The sequence below is a fragment of the Corvus moneduloides genome, chromosome 1 (genome assembly GCF_009650955.1).
Source record: "Corvus moneduloides isolate bCorMon1 chromosome 1, bCorMon1.pri, whole genome shotgun sequence".
Taxonomy (NCBI): Eukaryota; Metazoa; Chordata; class Aves; order Passeriformes; family Corvidae; genus Corvus; species Corvus moneduloides.
Genome location: NC_045476.1, coordinates 36,484,859 through 36,502,084, shown reverse-complemented (window position 1 = coordinate 36,502,084; position 17,226 = coordinate 36,484,859). Strand labels below are relative to the sequence as shown.

The following is a 17,226-nucleotide window of genomic DNA, read 5'->3' as shown; positions in this document are numbered from 1 at the left end:
TGTCAGCCTAATGGTGTTAATTGTGCAGTGAATGCACTGGTTTATCGCTCAATAACATAAAAAGCAACCATAGCCTCTCAGTATGGGAAGAGTTCATCCGGCTGATATCTTGGCAGTTTATGAACACTAACAGGATGAGGAAATCAGTTTCCTTCCTGAAACCTTGTATCTAAGGAATATACAGACACTATTTGAGGCTTTTTTTTTAGTTTGTTTGTAGTAGTACAGTGTTTTGCTGTTCAGACAAGGATATGAAACTGCTTATTGTGACTTGTTAAATTTTTATTAGAGATGGCACATGAAAGATAGGTATACCTTTGATAAACACATCTTAGGAGATACTGAAATTAAACATAATTTTTGGAATTTTTAATGGTATCATTGTCTTAGCAATATTTTAACTGTCACTACAATTGCTCTTTTGCAAGAATTTATCTAAATTCAGCCCTTGCTCAAGAAGGCTTCTGTAAAGAATGGGGTTGAGGAAAAACTAATTAACGTTGCAGATTTTAACTGAAAATCTGAATGTAGAAATCCCCCTTCACAAATCCAAGAAGAAACATGATTTGGAGTTTAAATTTTTTTTTTTTTTCTCCGAGAGTAGTAACCTAAAAGGAAGGAAAGCAAGTCTTTCAAATGGAGGAAGACAGATTGTTTTAAGAAGGTTAAAAGGATTTGTGTGGAGTTTGCTGGGTTGCAAGCACATCCTAGAGTTAGCTTACAGTAACCCAGGCTTTTCACAACTTAGTTCTGTAGTCCTGTACTAGTGGTGTAATACAGCTTTTCACAGAGCTGTCTGGAAATAGCTGTTACCATTCTGTGAGATTGCAGACTGTTTCACTTATGACTGACAGACATATTCTTCCTGAGCTGCAGAAAGGTATTTCAGATATGTAACTTGCCTGAATCTGTCAAATAGGGAGATTCATTAAATAGTAAAAAGCATATCAAGAACAAAGTAACATGGTAGCACTGCCAGAAAGAGACTGCACAAGCGAGTAGATACTCACCCAAAATGTCTCTCCACTTGCCCTTATACACTCCTTATCTGAGCTTTTTAAAAATTTTTTCTGCTTTGTCTGCTAGTGTGGTGGATTTTACTTAACACAGATTTCTATTGTTTCAATTTAGCTAAATCAAAAAATTAGCAGTATTTGGATATTCACCCTCACAGTCATCTTATACTTCCCCCTCTGATCTTCTTAACATTTTTTGTTAGAAAATGCCTGGTCCTAAACTCTGATACTGCCGTTGTTTCAAATGCTTTCATTAGCTTCCTTTTATCACCCACTAAGACTTCCATCTTCCTTCCCTTTTCTGCTTTAACCTCGCCGTTCCAGGGCTTGTCCCAAGCCAGCTCTTTCTCAATTTACTTCATAATCACAACTTTTCCTCTGGTCTACATAATTTTGTGTCCAAGTAGCTGCACAATTACTGGAATTTTACAGATAATTGTTTCCAGTACTTTTTTTCTATAAGACTAAAGTTACCTTGCTGTCCTAACACCTTGCTGATACACCATTGCTCCCACGTCTTCCTTCTTAAATCTCTTTAAAATGAGAATCTGCTCTTCTCTGTCAAATAGCACCTATGGGGAAATAGTATGCTTATGAAATACTCCTGTAATGCTAGTAAAACGTTGCCCTGAGCTGAAAAGTTGTTAGACTGGTCCTGTCCCCTCTTTCTCTCAACTTGCTAATTTACAGTAATACAGTAGTCATTTAACTTGGTGTTTTAAATTGGGTTCCAATGCTGTGAGTTACTGGTAGGGGAAACCTTGCTCTAGTATTAGCCTGCTAGTCTGTAGAAGTCAGCTGAAGCAGATCCAATAGCAAGATCAGGGCTTGCTGAGCCCTGATCAAAAACTGAGCACAAGTACTGTCTTTGATCTGTCCTATACAGACGGGTAGATAAAAGTAAACAGCTTACAGTAAGTAAAAATGTACTCAGCTTTCTGTCCTGCATCTGTAAGAGAATCTATATCCATAAAAGCAAAATACATCAAAAGATATGATGCAAAATGCACACCACTTCGTAAAATGCACTTCACTAGGCACTTTCAAGTACAGTAAGACAATGAAATAGGCTTTTTGTATTTTCACAATCAAAGTTTCAGAAATGGTCCATTTTTAATGTCTCAAACAGTGCTTTTTTCTAGTGTCTCAGAATCAAGTGGGAAGGCTGGAGAAGGGTTCTGTCTAGGTTTTCACAAGTGGACCATCACCATTGTGGATGAAGTTTCTGGTTTAGTGTGTTGAATTTTGAAAATACAAACCAAATCATTATGTTTTCTGTGTTCTACAGCTTACAAAATGTGAATTATGGCAGGAAGCCAAACAGGCAACTTAACTAAAACCTTCATTTTGGTTTCCTGTCAAACTTTTTTCTCAAACTAGTTCTGTTGACTTTTCTACTTCTCTTTTTCTATGGATGAGCTCATAGCTCATTTTGTAGCAAGAAAATGAACCAAAAGATTGACACTGGGCTTACTCACACTTTTCTTCAGAATACATTTTAATTATTTTTTTATTACTAGGTTTATTCAGACTGACAGCCTCCACAGGAAGTAAAAGTGACCCTGGTTTTGCTTTTGTACATAGAACCTCTTATATCAGAAAGTGAGTTTTAAATAGTTTGAAGAATTCTCTTCAACAGGAAAATAAGGAGTGGCCAGCATGCATGCTTCTGCCACAAGGCATGTGATCAGTTGGAAAGAAATGAGCTCATCTGGATGTTCAAAAGCCAAAAAGGAAAGAATCTAACAGCTGTTGTCTTTGCAGTCAGTGTGATAATGAATCATCAATATGAAGATTTTTTTCTGCTTGAGTTCCTATCTTTTGCTCTACTGCTGCAAAAGAAAAAGAATACACAAAATCAGAGCCACTGAAGTGTTTTAATAAATTTTTTACCTAATAAATAGTTGTTGTCATTAGGAAATGTGCATGTTCTTGCTTGCCATTAGAAATAGCTCCCATCGGTCCTCCCCGCTGCCCCTTTCTGAGTCATTCAGCAAATAGCATCGCTGTGTGTCATTTTACCAAAGCACTTTGTCTGAAAAAGCACTGAGAAAAATGTGGTGGATTTTTCTGGAGGAAGTTGCATGCTCTTTATGTCCCTGTTTGCTGTTACTCCCCGTATGAGTCTAAACAATCCAGCGAGCTGAATTGATGTATGCACTGTGCATGGGTGGGGTTTGCGCCTATGGCTGCTGTCGTGCTATGTTTTGAACAGCTTCAGTGCCTCAGTCTCACCAGTGAATCTCGTGTTGATGGGTTTTCTTTATGCTTTTGCAGGAGTTTCCCTAAACCAGATGAGATTTCACATACACTTTGCAGTTCTGAATGAAGCATGCGCTTGTTAAAAGTTTTAGTATGTGTTCATATTCATACACAGAGAATGCTTTTAATTTAAAAATCCCCCCGCTCTGTGAGAATCGCAAGAGCAATCATCATCAATATGGATCATATTTGACAGCATCTTGTTAAATGAAATCTTTGTATTTTGTCATACAGCTGCAGTAAACAGCAACATAAATCCCACTCAGAAGCTTTTTATGCAGTTACAGAATGCAGCTTCAGAATGACTTGCATCCTATTCTCCTATTACTTAAACAAATCAGGAATGAATTATCTTGGGAAGACCATAGCTGGTTTAATAAAAGGAGATCATTTATACACATTTTAGAAATTTTTAAAAATGAAATAAAAGGATAAAATATTTCAGAATGTAAAAATTGTAAGAAGGAGAGCAAGCTGCGCAAGGCATTCCTTTGTATCACCTTTAATTTGTGAGAAAATATACTTCACAAAACAGAGGAAATCTTGCAAGTAGATTGACTTGCAAATTTAGAAACTACCCAGATATTACAGGTGGTAAAATAATGAGCCACAATTGTTCATCATTCTCAGTTAGTAAAATTTTAATCAAACTGGTGGCGTTACTGAAAATAAATGCAGTATTATGATTGGCTTCTAGAAGCAGAGGTCAGCTTGTGTTGCAGTATTACAATTTAAAATAATAAGCAGTGGTCTTCTGTGCTCTTGGCAAAGTTATGGAGTGTTAATTTAAATCTACAGTGTGCCCACATTGTTAATATCCTTACACATGGTATAAAACAAATGATTCAAAGATGTGTATCTTTCTGTTTACAGTGTGTTGTATGGTAATCTAAACAATGTTATTTCCTCCTGTGGCACTTGCTTTTAAAGTCAACTTTATCCTGATCTAATTTGTCAAACAAATTCCAAAGACCAAATGTTCTGGTTACAGTACAGATGAGTTTTTACTGGTTTTGTTTTCCAGGTTTGGCACATATGCAGAATAAACTTTGTATTCATCATCACTGGGATGTTGATGTTCTGCATCAGTCCTGGCCCAAAGTAGACCCAGAGTACCTTCAGCCATCAGATGTTGTGGAGATGTCTGTCCTGGTAAGAGCATTTTGATTTATTTTCAGTAGTGGCCAAGTAATGTGTTATGAGCCCAGAGGATGATGGAATTTCTGCTCTTGTGGAAGTTCCCTTAGTAGATGGCTCAGTGAAAGTTCAAAATAGAAGCTACAATTCCAGTTGTGCTGAGTAATTAAAGTGGTTTCCTAAACAAAAAAATGTAGCAAGTCTGGAAGAGAGATGCCCTAAATATAAACCTTTCAGAGTGACTACATATTAGTACCTGTGGAGATCTGACCAGTGAATAGCTATGGGCAAGGATGATACAGTCAAAACTATGATCAAAATACAGGCCTAGATTTTGTGCCTGGTAGTGCATTTATTAACTCAGCCCTGTATAAAATGTATAATTAGGTGATATTTCTTGTGGTACCAGTAGTGCTCTGGCTCCCTAACAGAACCAATCATAAGCTGGGTTAAGTAGTGATTTTTGCCAAATGATGTTTCCCATCTGCCTTGGACTGAATTTCTGGCACATGTCAGGAGAGTGTATTTGCAGGAATGGGGTTGAGAAAACCAGCTATCTTTGGAAGTGTTGTAACTTCCAAGTCCTCTTTGAGCTCTAACGCCTTTGTGGCCTAGGGAAAGAGCTGGCTGTTCAGTGGGAGAGTGAATGTGTAACTACATTTAGTTAACCTGCAATTTTCCAACATGTGCATGTGCATGGTGTAGTTTACTGCCTTCTTTCCTATGGCTCTGGTTAACTAGCATGTGTTCAGGATGCTCCCAGGCATCATAAAGCTTAGTCATTAGATAGGACACAGTAGCAGCAAGTGCCACTGCAGGGCACAGAGGGAATGAATGCCTGGAGCCGAATGCATGGGATCCCTGAGCAGTGTTTCAGCTCTTCCACTGACTGACTCCTGGTCCACCTCAAGTTCTTCATGCTCAGGCATTGTGATAGTCTGTAATTAATGTAGTTGCATACTGCTAGATCTGCAGGACTCCTGCCTTTTTCACTGTTCCCCAAAGGACAATCTTTAATGCAAACATTCTAAACTTTAATGTTCTAAATTAAATTAAACACTTCAACTTAAACAGTTTCTGTGTTTCTGGACATTGAATGAAATGGAGCCTGTAGAAGAAATGTCATTTGGTCATGTAAAACTTCATGTTCTGTGTGTGTAAAAGAAACAGAGCCAATGCATTTTGGTTGTATTTTTTTCTGTTCACCCCTTTGGGAGAGGGAGCAAAGCAATTGGGTTGTTTTTGTTGAGCTGAGTTTTTTGAGGAGGAGAGAGAATGGTTGAATTTAGGGGAAGCCATGTTGCTATAGATTTCCTTAATCAAAGTATCTTTGCAACTAATTTCATATCTTGCCAAATCTCTCAGTCAATTTATTTGAACAGAATGAGAAACACTATTAAAACACTAATTTTTTGAACATTAAACATATACCCTTAACAGAGACCAGGGAGTATGTCTTTTTGAAGGAAATTTTCAATTATCATCTTTTCCCTAACCAAAGAGAAGGACTCAGTTGCCAGCTGGGGTTAATAAAAGACTTCATCTAATAGTCACTGTGGATGAATTGCTTTTTCCCTCTTTCTTGCCCTCTCTTTCTTTCTTTAAGTGACAAGCATTTAGTTATAACAGTAAAAATCTTCACTGAGGTATGGTCGGTTCTCTCAAGCTCAAAATAAGCCTTCACCTCCAAGCACAGCTAGCAAACATCTTGAATTCCAGTGTTCAGTTTATAAAGGAAGTCTTGAATGAGAAATTGTGTAATTATAGAAACGTCTTTGCAGTTGTGGTTAAAGCAAACATGTTATTAAATTTATCTTTGAATTAACAACTTCAGCAACACGGGGAAAACTCTGGACACAATGTTTTTAAGACTACACAACCAAACATGAAAATGCCTAAACATTTCACTGACAATGCCTAAACATTTCATTTTCTGCTGACATGAAATATTCCTTCTCAAAAAACAAGAAACAAGAAAAAAAAATAATTCTGCTATCTATAGCCACTATGAAAATTATTTTTGTTTCTTTTCCTGGTTGACTTTGTCAAAGCCATAGCCTTGTGTAACAGTCTTGTTATAATGAGAGAAAAAAACAACCCCTGGGTTCTCAGTCATATATTCATGGAAGAATATGATGTATGTAAACACCTTACTTCTGAGAAAGCAAGTGACTGGAAGACCAGAGAGACAAATTGCTTTTTTGAACTGGGAATAATTCTTAGCAATAGTGCCTACAGTGTGTGCCTGGCTTTCTACTGTAAGAGTAGGGCAAAAGGGAAATATGGGGAAGCAGGGAATGTGAATGTGCAGGGAATGTGGGAAGTCTTGTGGACACTGTAGGTTTTTGTATGGCTGCAAAAATAAATTGCCCTCATTAAACGAAGAAACACTCGCAATACTGAGGAATTGGTTAGTTGCAAAGAGTCAGTGTCTCTTCACAAGGCTGTACAGTCAAACCAAGTCTTTGGGCCACAACCCTATTCTTCTCAAGCCATCAAACTGCCTCAGGCTGCCAGGGATTTGTCTGCTGAGACATTCTGGGTTTATTTCTCTTCACACAAAATACTTCATTATTTCCTGTCTGTGCTGGAGTTATGTCTTTCCATATTTAACCCAAAGCAACAAAAGCAACAAACTCACTGCATCCTTGGCTGAAACAATATAGATTGCCTACAAGAAAGACATTTAAATTCACTGGATATGCACAGTATCTGTTACTCTAAATGTTATTGCAAAATTGAGTATTTTTAATAATACTGTATATTATTAATGCTCTGAAAAATCTGACCTGAATGTAGTGTGCCTTTCATCCTATGAGCACAATTTCTGACTAGCATTTCTCACATTTTCTAGGTGGTGCAGAACTGTTAGCAGATGTGGTCTTATAACTGATGTTTTTATAAATAAAAAAAAAAGTTGGTGTCATTTTTCTTGCTTTGGCGTATGAGGGAGGCCTAACAGTTCTCAGATATTTATTTTCTTTTTGCCTTCTCAGAAGGATTATGCATCAATAGTAAAAAAATATTTGAGTTGAATTAAAAATTCCTCTCTGCAGCCTCAAGGTGCTTATTTTTCAGTCTGTTGTGATTTCATTTCAACTTTTGTAACCTCTGTAGTTACCACCAGCTCCCTGTAGATCTGGAATAGTGTAGAATGTCAAATCAAAAATAAAAAAAAAAGGGGAAATGAGGGAAAAGAAGAAAAGAGAAAAGCAACTGCTTCCTCCCTTGGGGGAGAAAGGACCCAAGACTTGTGTATTTCTCCTCTTGCAGTTTGCCATGGTTTTTCAGAGAAACAAGGCTGCCAGCACCCAATTTTCTTGTGCTGGCACTTTTACCTGCAAGTGCCAAGGGTTATGCTGGTCTAGTGAGATAAAGAGAGAGAGATGGAGGAATAGCAGAAGGCATTTGTCCTGCTGAGGACCTAAGCCCTGGACTAAAAGGATATGTGAATAGAATGCTTGTTACACACAGCATGTGATTAAATCTGCAGCTGCCTGTTTTAAGAATAGTGTTAAAATGCTTCATGATATAATATAACATAATGAAAGCCAATGCTCAAACGTGGTGAAACCATAACCAATCTGCTGTTTGATGGGAGTTTTGGTCCCAGCTCAGAGCGTAGTGTGGGAAGATCAGGAGACATGCTGTGGGAAGGTGGAGATGTGCTGTGGGAAGGTACACAGTGCCAGGTCGCCCAGGCTTCTCAACCTTTCTAGGAAAACACAACTGCTAGCAGTCATTTATTTACCAAGTTGATTTAGACTGCTTGGCTTTTCTGTCGAGAACAGCACCAAATAGGCTAGTTGTGGAAAATTTCCCCCTGCCAACATCCATCCACTGGGACATATTCATTTGCATGATGGAGGACAGTGAATGACATTTTAACTAGGCAGGCATAGCTTTGAACTGCAGTCTGCGTGTCCTAGCAGCAAGCTGAGAAGGTTGCTTTATATTCCCACTAAAACTGTATCTGTTTGGATTTTACTGTTTTCTTTTTCCTGTGGAATGCATTTCTTCTCTGAAGTGTCCTGTCAAAAAGAACTGATTGTATTTATTTTTCATAAAAGCTTTAAAAATTAACTCCTATGTGTTTTTCAAGGACTTTACTTTACACCAGGTGCTAAAGGCAAAGTTTTACACAGACAGCCTTTTATGATGCCGCATTATGGATGCATGTAAGAGTAGTTAAAAACCTACTGACATTGTCACTGCCAATTCTTGTCAAGACTAGTCAAAAAACAGAAGTGGCCAATCCTTGCTGCATTTGAGACTTCATCTTGTTCCTTAAAAATCTGTCCCAACTTCCTCTCTCAGCGAATTGCACAAATTAGTTTATTTTCAATAAAATAAAATACAAATAAAATACATACTAGGTAAGTGAACTAGGTCTTTCTCATTTGTCATATGTTGCATACAGACATTCTGGATAAAATCCAGGTGAAAGCCAAGTCATGTACATTTTTATGTCCAAACTCCATGAAGCAATGTAGAATTTAGAATTCTACAATTTAGAAGATTGAAATCTCTTTGAAATGATCCTTAGGGGTCAGAGATCTGCAGTACCTACACCAGATTATTATGCAAGTAATGTGATTAACTGCATTTAAAAATTCAAATTATTTCATTTTCCAAAACGTGTGATTGACAGTCTTCTCATTAGCCACTGAAAATAGTCCATATAAATCTGAAAGCTTTTGTAATAATTAAGTTTATACCAGCTCCAGAAAGGTACTCAGGCTCTGTATTCTGTGTCCATTATCTACTCTCATTGGATGACGGAAAGGATTTATAAAACCATTTTATAAATTAAGGTGATTCCCACCAAAGGACTTACTCATTTTTACTTACATGATTCTGCCCCACTGAAGCAAAACCAGCGTGGAAGCTGCTCTGAAAACCAGCCACACACAGGAAAATGTTACTTAGTGTGTAGTTGACGTCTTTGTGGTCAGTGTTGGATTAATGAGCCATGGTTTGAGTGCAGCATATAACAATGAGTGCAACATACACTAAGTTAAAGCCTGTTTTTCTAAAAATAATAAATCTTCCATTTGAATCGCTGCAAGACATTGCTTAGCTGTAAAGAATCCAAATTGCTGCCCAGAAGTTTGTACAAACCAAGATTCCCACTGGACAAACCATTTTATGCAGCTCGTGTGACTGTCACGTTTTTAAACTTAAAGGATCTCTGCATTGCACAGTCACGTGCTGCTTGCTGTCTTCAAAACTGAGACTTCCTGTGGCCACTTCTTCAAATTTTTTTTTGAGTATCACGAGTCAGAGTTTTATCTTATGGTAGATGGACAGGAAATAGGAAGAATTTTATCCTCTACTTAGAAAGTGTGAGTTTGGAGAAAGGAGATTTTATTCCACTTTTTTCCTTTCCTTTTGTAACAAGATGGATTGGATAGAAGAAATGAAATTGTAGGAAACAGTCTAGTAACTGCTGTTTTTTCTTGCTTTCATGTCTCTTTTTCAGATCAATAACAAAGCTTGTGGCAAAGTTTTTGTGCCTCAGCAAGCAGCCCGCAATTTTGAAGAAGTCCACGAGCTAGTTCTTCAAAGTGAACTTGGAGTCAAGCATCTCCAGGGACGAGCCATTAAAAAGGCCTTTCTGTCTCCCAGAACTGCCCTTATCAACTTCTTAGTGCAAGAATAGTAAAGGCTCTGCTAGGTTGTAAAAGGGAACTGGAATCTTTTGAGGTGGAAACCAGTGCAAAAACACCAGTTATGGTTATTTCACAGTCATGTAAAGGTGTGAAAGAAATCTTATTAAAATCAGGTTGCTGCTGAATCTTCCTTTCAATGCAGAGAAATGTGCAGAATTAAAGTTTCTTATTGAGTCATGGTAAGATGCTGTTTGTCCATGTTCTTTGGGAGAATGAGATGGAAGCATAGAGGAGCTAAACAATTGTAACAGAATGTAGGTGACAGAAGGTGCATGGGGCTTAGTGTCAGCCTCAGGAATATATCCTGTTGGAAAGTTGGCTTGGCTAAATGCAGATGCATAAATGTGATTCCAGGACTAAATGACTGCCCTGAGTAAGTGCTACCCCAAATGTTAGGTGTGCTTTGCTCCCTGTATCTCATGTTTGGGTACCCTACCATTAACTAACATCTAAAGTTTTAAGAAAATGCTACAAAACACTACAGAGTATTAATGTAAAAAAATAATTTCTTTGCACTGACCAATGGCCTTGGGTAGAGCAGGTAGCCAGAATGGTCGCCAGAATGGGGTGGTTTGATATATTTCACATAAATTTCAGAACCAAGCCAAGAAAAAGGTTAGGTTATTTAGCCAAGCCCTGCCTTAGCCAGGGTTCTCCTTCCTAGCTGATATATTTGTGTTGGCACATGCATGAGAGGTGCAACTTTAGCAAAGTGCTGATGGTTGCTTCTGCATGGAACAGGATGGAAGTTGCTTCCTATGCATGAGCCATCTCAGAGAATTTCAGGGCATTCAAGAGAGGGATCAGTCAGCTGCTAGAAAAGCAGCAGTGGGGAAGGCAAACAGGGTGCTTTTTGCCTCTGCTGGATCTTGTAGTGCCTAGATTGTAAAACTTGCATTGAAATTCTTTCCTTTTTTTTTTTTTTTTTTTTTGAGGTGTTAAGTGAAAACAGCCATCATGTTTCTAAAAATCAATCAGACATTCTTAAAACATAAAGGTATTCTCATGCCCGATTCCAACCAGGTTGTTTGTACACTGCATTCCTGATATATCCACATGGAAATATTGTACTCAGCAAATGCTTGAAAAAGAATTTCCAAGGAGACAATTGCAGGGTTCATTGTGAAAGAATGTTTTGTCTTTAACAGTCATTCAAGTAACTAGTCCAATAAGCCAGCCATTTGTGAGCCATTTGGACAGTTAAGAAATCAGCAGTAACAACCAGCGAGGCAAATACAGAGGTCTGCAGTAACCCTCCAGCCCAGCAGGCATCCAGACTCTGTACTGGATTGAAAGGAAACCAAGAAAAATACCCACGTAACAGTAAATAAGTCTCATAGATCCTCAGTAACTAGGCCCAAGACAGATCATGTTGCCATGTGGGCACTAGCTGAGCAATGCCAATATTCATTTTGGATTTATGCATTTTTGGTACCAAATATCCAGATGCGTAACAGAGATGTCAGGCTTAGCAAGCATGTTTGACTTTACACATCCCTACCTCTGCAACAAAACTCTTCTGATTTCTGCTTCCTTCTGGACCACACTTATGCAGATTTTCTCTCCAGCAGTCCTTTGACACCAGAATGACTAAGAAATGGAATATTTATAATGAAGATACGGTCTTTGCAGTTATACGACTCCAGAAATCTGAGCCACAAAGGAATGCATTCAGACATTCAAACACAGGCCTTTAGTTGGAGTTAAAATAATTTGAATTCCAGTGTCTGCTTGACATATATGTTGTTATAAATTCATAAAACTCCTGTTCAGAAGCCCCTAGAAGGACTGTGAAAGAGATCCTTTAAAGTAAAATCTGTGGTGCAGCACTGTCCTGTTTTTTGGGGTTTTTTAAAATTTATATAAAAGGTTTAACACACCCTGTGGAACCATTTTAACAGAGTTTTTCTTTGGGGGAAAGGTGGCGTGTTTGATGTAAATAAAAACTTTTTAAATTTACAAGGATGAAGAAAAATGCTGTAAGCTCAGCAACCCTGTGGTGCCTTTAAACAAAAGCTGCAGTCACTGCAGGGCCGGGCCGCAGCCCACAGTGTTTATTGCTGTTAGCACTTGAGGGTATTTGCTCTTGCCTGAGGAAGTGAATTGTAGATGTCACTTGGTGATTCAGGCAAAAATCAAAATAAGGAATGGATTTCTACAGGCTAAAAAAGGAAAGGTAGTGAGCAGCAGACTCACAAAAAGTGTAAGGTCAGAAGTCCTGCCAGTGTGTTTACAGTAAGTTGTAATTCAGTGTGGTCTAGAGGATACAAAAAAGGTGGTGAAAGAGTGAGTGAGAGAGATGATGCAGACAGTGTGACAGAGCCTAATCCCCTGGTAAGTGTATGTTTGAAGGATGGCAGAGGTGCCAGCTGCAGAGCTTTGCTGTTGTCCTGGCAGCCACTGACATTTCTTACAAGGTTGACCTGCTCTGAATCACAATTACCATTTGTCTTACAGTAATTGTGACTCACAGGTTCAGTCTGTGCCTAGATGGGACTGATAATGATATACAGGCTGTAGCCTGTTACTAAACCTTTGTAAAACAACTCATCACAGAAGTCTCATTTATTTGGCAGGTGTTATTTGTGTCACGGTAGAGAGGCATCTTTATGCTGAAGGTGGTGCATATAGATTGTGTCCCCTTGGAGAGCTCAGTGGGTAAATAGTGCTGGAGTTCTAAATCTGGGAGGGGGACACTTGAGAAGTGAGAGGGAAGGGTGCTGGTGGTTAGTCAGTCAAATTGCACCGTGTTCACACACGTTAAAAAGGATATGGTGCCACTGTCCTTATTGCATTAAGTGATGATCCAAAGATGATGTGGGAGGTTTGCTAAACCCAGTGGGATAGACCCAGGACAAGCTGCTCCAAGAAACAGATCCGTGACACAGAAGGAGCATTTTCAGCATCCTGTCCCTCTAGGGGATAGAAGATTGGTTGTTGCACTGATCCAATCTGTATTGAATTACTGTTTTAAGTAATGTCAAATTTAAAAAATAATTATTGCCACACTTTCTACCCCAAAATTGCTCATGTGACTAAACTTCAAAAAATCCAGCCCTCAAACATTGATTCTGGGAAAATAAAAACTGGCAAAGTCCTGAAAGGTCACTGAGTACTTTTTCAATGCCATTGATTTCATGAGAAAGGATCTCAGATGCTGGGGTGGTGGGGGCACTGAAATGTTCTGGAAGACACCACTATGTAGAAAAACATGTTATTTGGCATGGGTGATAACTGAGGTGACATGGACACACCCGTGCTGCTTTGCAGGAAGGCAGGAGGGCTTTTTGTATCACGTTCAAGGACACTGTTACAGGTTAGGTCACTAGCTAAGATAGATCTCTACCCAGCTTGTCCCAGCTATGCTTTGAAAAAAACCCTGTGCAGGGGTATTGCAGTACAAGCATGTGTATTTCCATGACCTTTATCAGAACCCAGACGTGAAGATTTGGTGCAAAATAAAATCTGTGTGCTCTCTTACCAGACTAAAGTAATGCCCCAGAACTGACATCGGGTTAATGATGGCATTTTCTGATCTGACTTTGTAAAGCCTGCTTGTTTCTTTTGGAGGGAGAATTTCCACACATAAGGCAGGTCATACAGTCTCTCCTCTTTGTCTCTCCTTCTGTGTAAAGCTTCACAGAAAGCTATTCCTATTCTCTAAACCTTTCACAATCAACATGCACTGGAAAGAATGTTAACTAGTGCATTGCTGGTTGTTCCTTCCTAGGGAGGTTTGCAGTATGTGAGATTTTTCTAAAAGCGTGTTATAAATGAACAAAGAATTGGGGTTGGTTGATGGTTTTTTTGTAGTTTTGCAGTACGTACTACAGTTTCCAGAGAAGAGATTGGCTTTATTGATGTGTATTTACCCACTTGGAAGAGTACATATGCTGGCTTTGCTGGATGCTTTTTCTGCTTCCGTGTTTCCTCAGTCCTCTCCTCCTATGATTTCAGCTGATTTTTTATCAAAGGACTGAGCTGAACAAGTGTTCAATATTAAACCAGGTCTGTCACCACAGAACCTGAGCGGTGAATACGCGTACTATCGATCTAGGTAATGTCTCCTTTTGACCTTAAAAAGTGTTGTTGGAACTACAACGTGGTTAGGTTTGGGGGTTTTTTCATGAGAATGGGGTTTGTGTCTCAAAGAAGGATGAAGCTGATCACAATAGATCAGAGGGAGTTTTTAGCATGTCCCAGCCCTTGCAGGAGGAGAACTGAACTGAAGCATTATCTCTGTGCAGGAGGGGAGAGGATCAGAGCTCTCATCTGCAGCCCAGATGATAAAAGAGATCTTGCCTGACATGTGGAGGAAAGGTGGGAATTTTTTTCCCTTTCTTGAATAATGTGACTTTCCGGTATCACAAAGCAGTCTTCAGTGCACTAACCCTGTCTGGCCCAGGAGGCCTCGAGTCACACACAGCCTTTGTGACTCGTGGCACTTCTCTCACTCAGGTAAGCCTTGGGTTGGAAAAGTTCAGGTCTGGTTTTAAGCCCTGGGGAGTTGCCATCCAGCACCATCTTCCATACAAAGTCAGCTCTGGTGTTCTTTGTATAAAGAAAGTTTGAACAGGTTTTCCTGGGTTTATAAGTTGTTAGTGCCTCTGAATGGGAGTATTTTTGCCTGGATGTAGCAACACTGCAGAGAGAAGTCCCCATGGCTTTTGTTCCACTTGCCAGCCTTTTTTTGCATTGGTCCTGAGACAATGGAAACTCAGTCAAAATCAAATGGATACTTGAATTTGCTGTCAGGTGAACATGGCCCAAAGCTGTGATTTTGGTCCCATGAATCTCATAAAAACACCCTCCGATATTTAACATCCAGGACTTTTCCTTACCTGCTCATCTGCCTGGGCCACACCAATTTGTTCTCTCTACTGAGCTGCTGAGTTGCTCACTAAGCAAAGGAATGTGTAAATGGGGCAGGCTTAAGTACAATGAGTTGAATACTCACATTCTGCTTGCACTAGTGGCGCTCAGCCTGGGCATCAGAAATTCTTTTATTTGAGGAGCCTGGTCTTCTTCAGTGTAACTCTAAACAGAACCTGTGCATTTACATGAGCAGAAATGTGTGCTTTGTGCTTGCTCTCTGGGCTAGCTGCAAGGGGATGGCCCACACTCACATATAAGGCTCTGAACTTCCTTATCTGCCAGTAGTTTTTTACACGTGCCAAAACCAAGTGTAAAAGATCCAGGACTGTCTCTACACCCACGTCCTGCTGCCAGAGGAGACACACAAGCTGCTGAGCAAAGGGAGTTGCTTTTCAATAACTCTGCTTGGTGCCAACAACACATGAAGCAAAATACATACAAGTCATAAGAGCTGTAGGTGATCCAATCCACTGATCAGGAGTAATAAACACAGAACACATAACTGGGGCAGAAAAGAGAGTGATTTAATAAAGGAACATGACACGTAACTGGCAATGGCAGCCTGGGTTTGCTTCTGATGAAGATTAAGAGAATTGGCATAACAGGAAACTGTTTACTGCTACAAAGGGAAATCAATTGTCTTGAAGCACATAGTGGTGTAATTAGCAAATCTTACTAATTGCCTCAAAACAGAAATACAAATGTGCATTGCTGGACTGGCTAAGCCAAGAAAGGATTGTGAAAAGTATCTGTAGAAGCTTTTAGAAGTGAATATTTTTCTTAAGTACGTCTCCATCCCTGGAGAGCCACGTGGCTGGATGAAATAGCAAGGGTGCAATAAAAAAATGTAATTCCCAATTTTCCCATGTGAAAGAGCATTTAGAAACATCTGTTAGTCAGAGAGCTTCTCCTAGGACATGCACGGAAGAACAGAGTGGATGCACTGACTGCAGCTGGCAAATCCACTCGAAGTCCACCAAGCCACGTGAGGCCGATGACTGATGGCAGGATGTCGTCTGACCTGTGGAGTGCTTCCAGCCCAGCATTACTGGAGGCCACGTATGTTGGTTTAAAAGGTCGCGGTGCTGTTTGTTTTAATGCACTGATAAAGAGGCAGGGAAACAGAGCTGGAAAATTCTCCAGGCAAGCTCTTGTTCTGATAAAAGGCTCTTTTCAGTAGAAAATGGAGAAAACAAACTATTCCACGTTATTTTGAGCAGGGGTAGGAAAACCAACAGAGCTGTCTGCGTTAGTCTGGTGCAAATCTGCAGCCACTCAAAGGAAGTGTTCCAGCCCATGGAGTGACAGCAGAGGGAGACCAGTGACTCCAACACCACTGATGGCACACAGAGAAACTGAAGAGAGGAGGGTACAAGTTCTTGTCTGCCCTGGAGCAGCAGCCGAGTGCCTGGCACCCAGCTCTGGTCATCCTCACAGAGACTGAGGTGCTGCAGCTCAGGGATCTGCAGCTTCTCTCTCTGCTGCTTCCTGGGTTCCTATTTGAGATCTCAGTGATTCCCCATGGCTCCTCTAACCTTCCCAAGGTGTGGCCTGCCAAGTAACCCTCCCTGCCTGATTTTACCCAGCTGTAGGCCCACAGCATTCCCACTGAACTGATGCTGCAGGTGCACCCATGTAAGAAGGAACATGATTCTGAAACCCCTTCTGTAAAGCATCTGTACCTCTCCTGAAAGGCAGTGTGGAAAGCTGTCCCCATACTGCCCTGGCCTTTCTCTGCCATTAGTGTTAATTAAATTAGTGTTAATTAATACTCTTAGCATAATTCCCTGCAGAGATAATGTCCTGTGGTAGACACTTGTACTACAGCAGGAGCAAAGCATCCAAGTCTGGATCTATTTCTGCCATGATCCCAACGGCATGGGAATGCACCAAGCCAGGCTGTATGGTGGGCACCTGAGCTGCCCCCAGTGCCCAGGCTGCCCCAGCAGCTTGAGGGTTCAGTGTGTAGGCAGCAGGCAAGGCAGGCTGCAGGCGGGGCTGGCAGAGCAGGCAGCAGGCAGGGCAGGCCTCCTGGAGGAATGCAGGGGCCCCTGGGGCAGCCATGAGGAGGAACAACATCTCCCAGCCCTGCCCTGCTACCTTCCTGAAAATCTTTTGGAAGGCAGAGGCTGAGGTTTGGCCTCCCCACTTTCACAGCGTCCCATCCAGCAACCTGGCCCCTGCCCTGAGCCCAGCCTTCCCACCCACAGCAGCCCCCGGGCTCACCTCTGCAGTCACCTTGCTTCATCCCTCCCTCCTCCTCC

General features: G+C 40.4%; 1 protein-coding gene across 6 annotated transcripts in view; it reads left to right on the top strand.

The window, feature by feature from the left end:
* Nucleotides 1-10,270, top strand: part of LARS2 (leucyl-tRNA synthetase 2, mitochondrial) — a 97,106-nt gene extending 86,836 nt beyond the window's left edge. For 5 of the 6 annotated variants that reach the window (XM_032105705.1, XM_032105688.1, XM_032105694.1 and 2 more), the window contains 2 exons: nucleotides 4,303-4,430; nucleotides 9,898-10,267. In XM_032105705.1, the coding sequence (XP_031961596.1) occupies nucleotides 4,303-4,430; nucleotides 9,898-10,077 (308 nt within the window). In that variant the 3' untranslated portion in view covers nucleotides 10,078-10,267. Of the gene's footprint in view, nucleotides 1-4,302; nucleotides 4,431-9,897 lie in introns of all 6 variants that reach the window. The other variant, XM_032105681.1, reaches the window with a different exon arrangement.
* The last annotated feature ends 6,956 nt before the right edge of the window (nucleotides 10,271-17,226 follow it).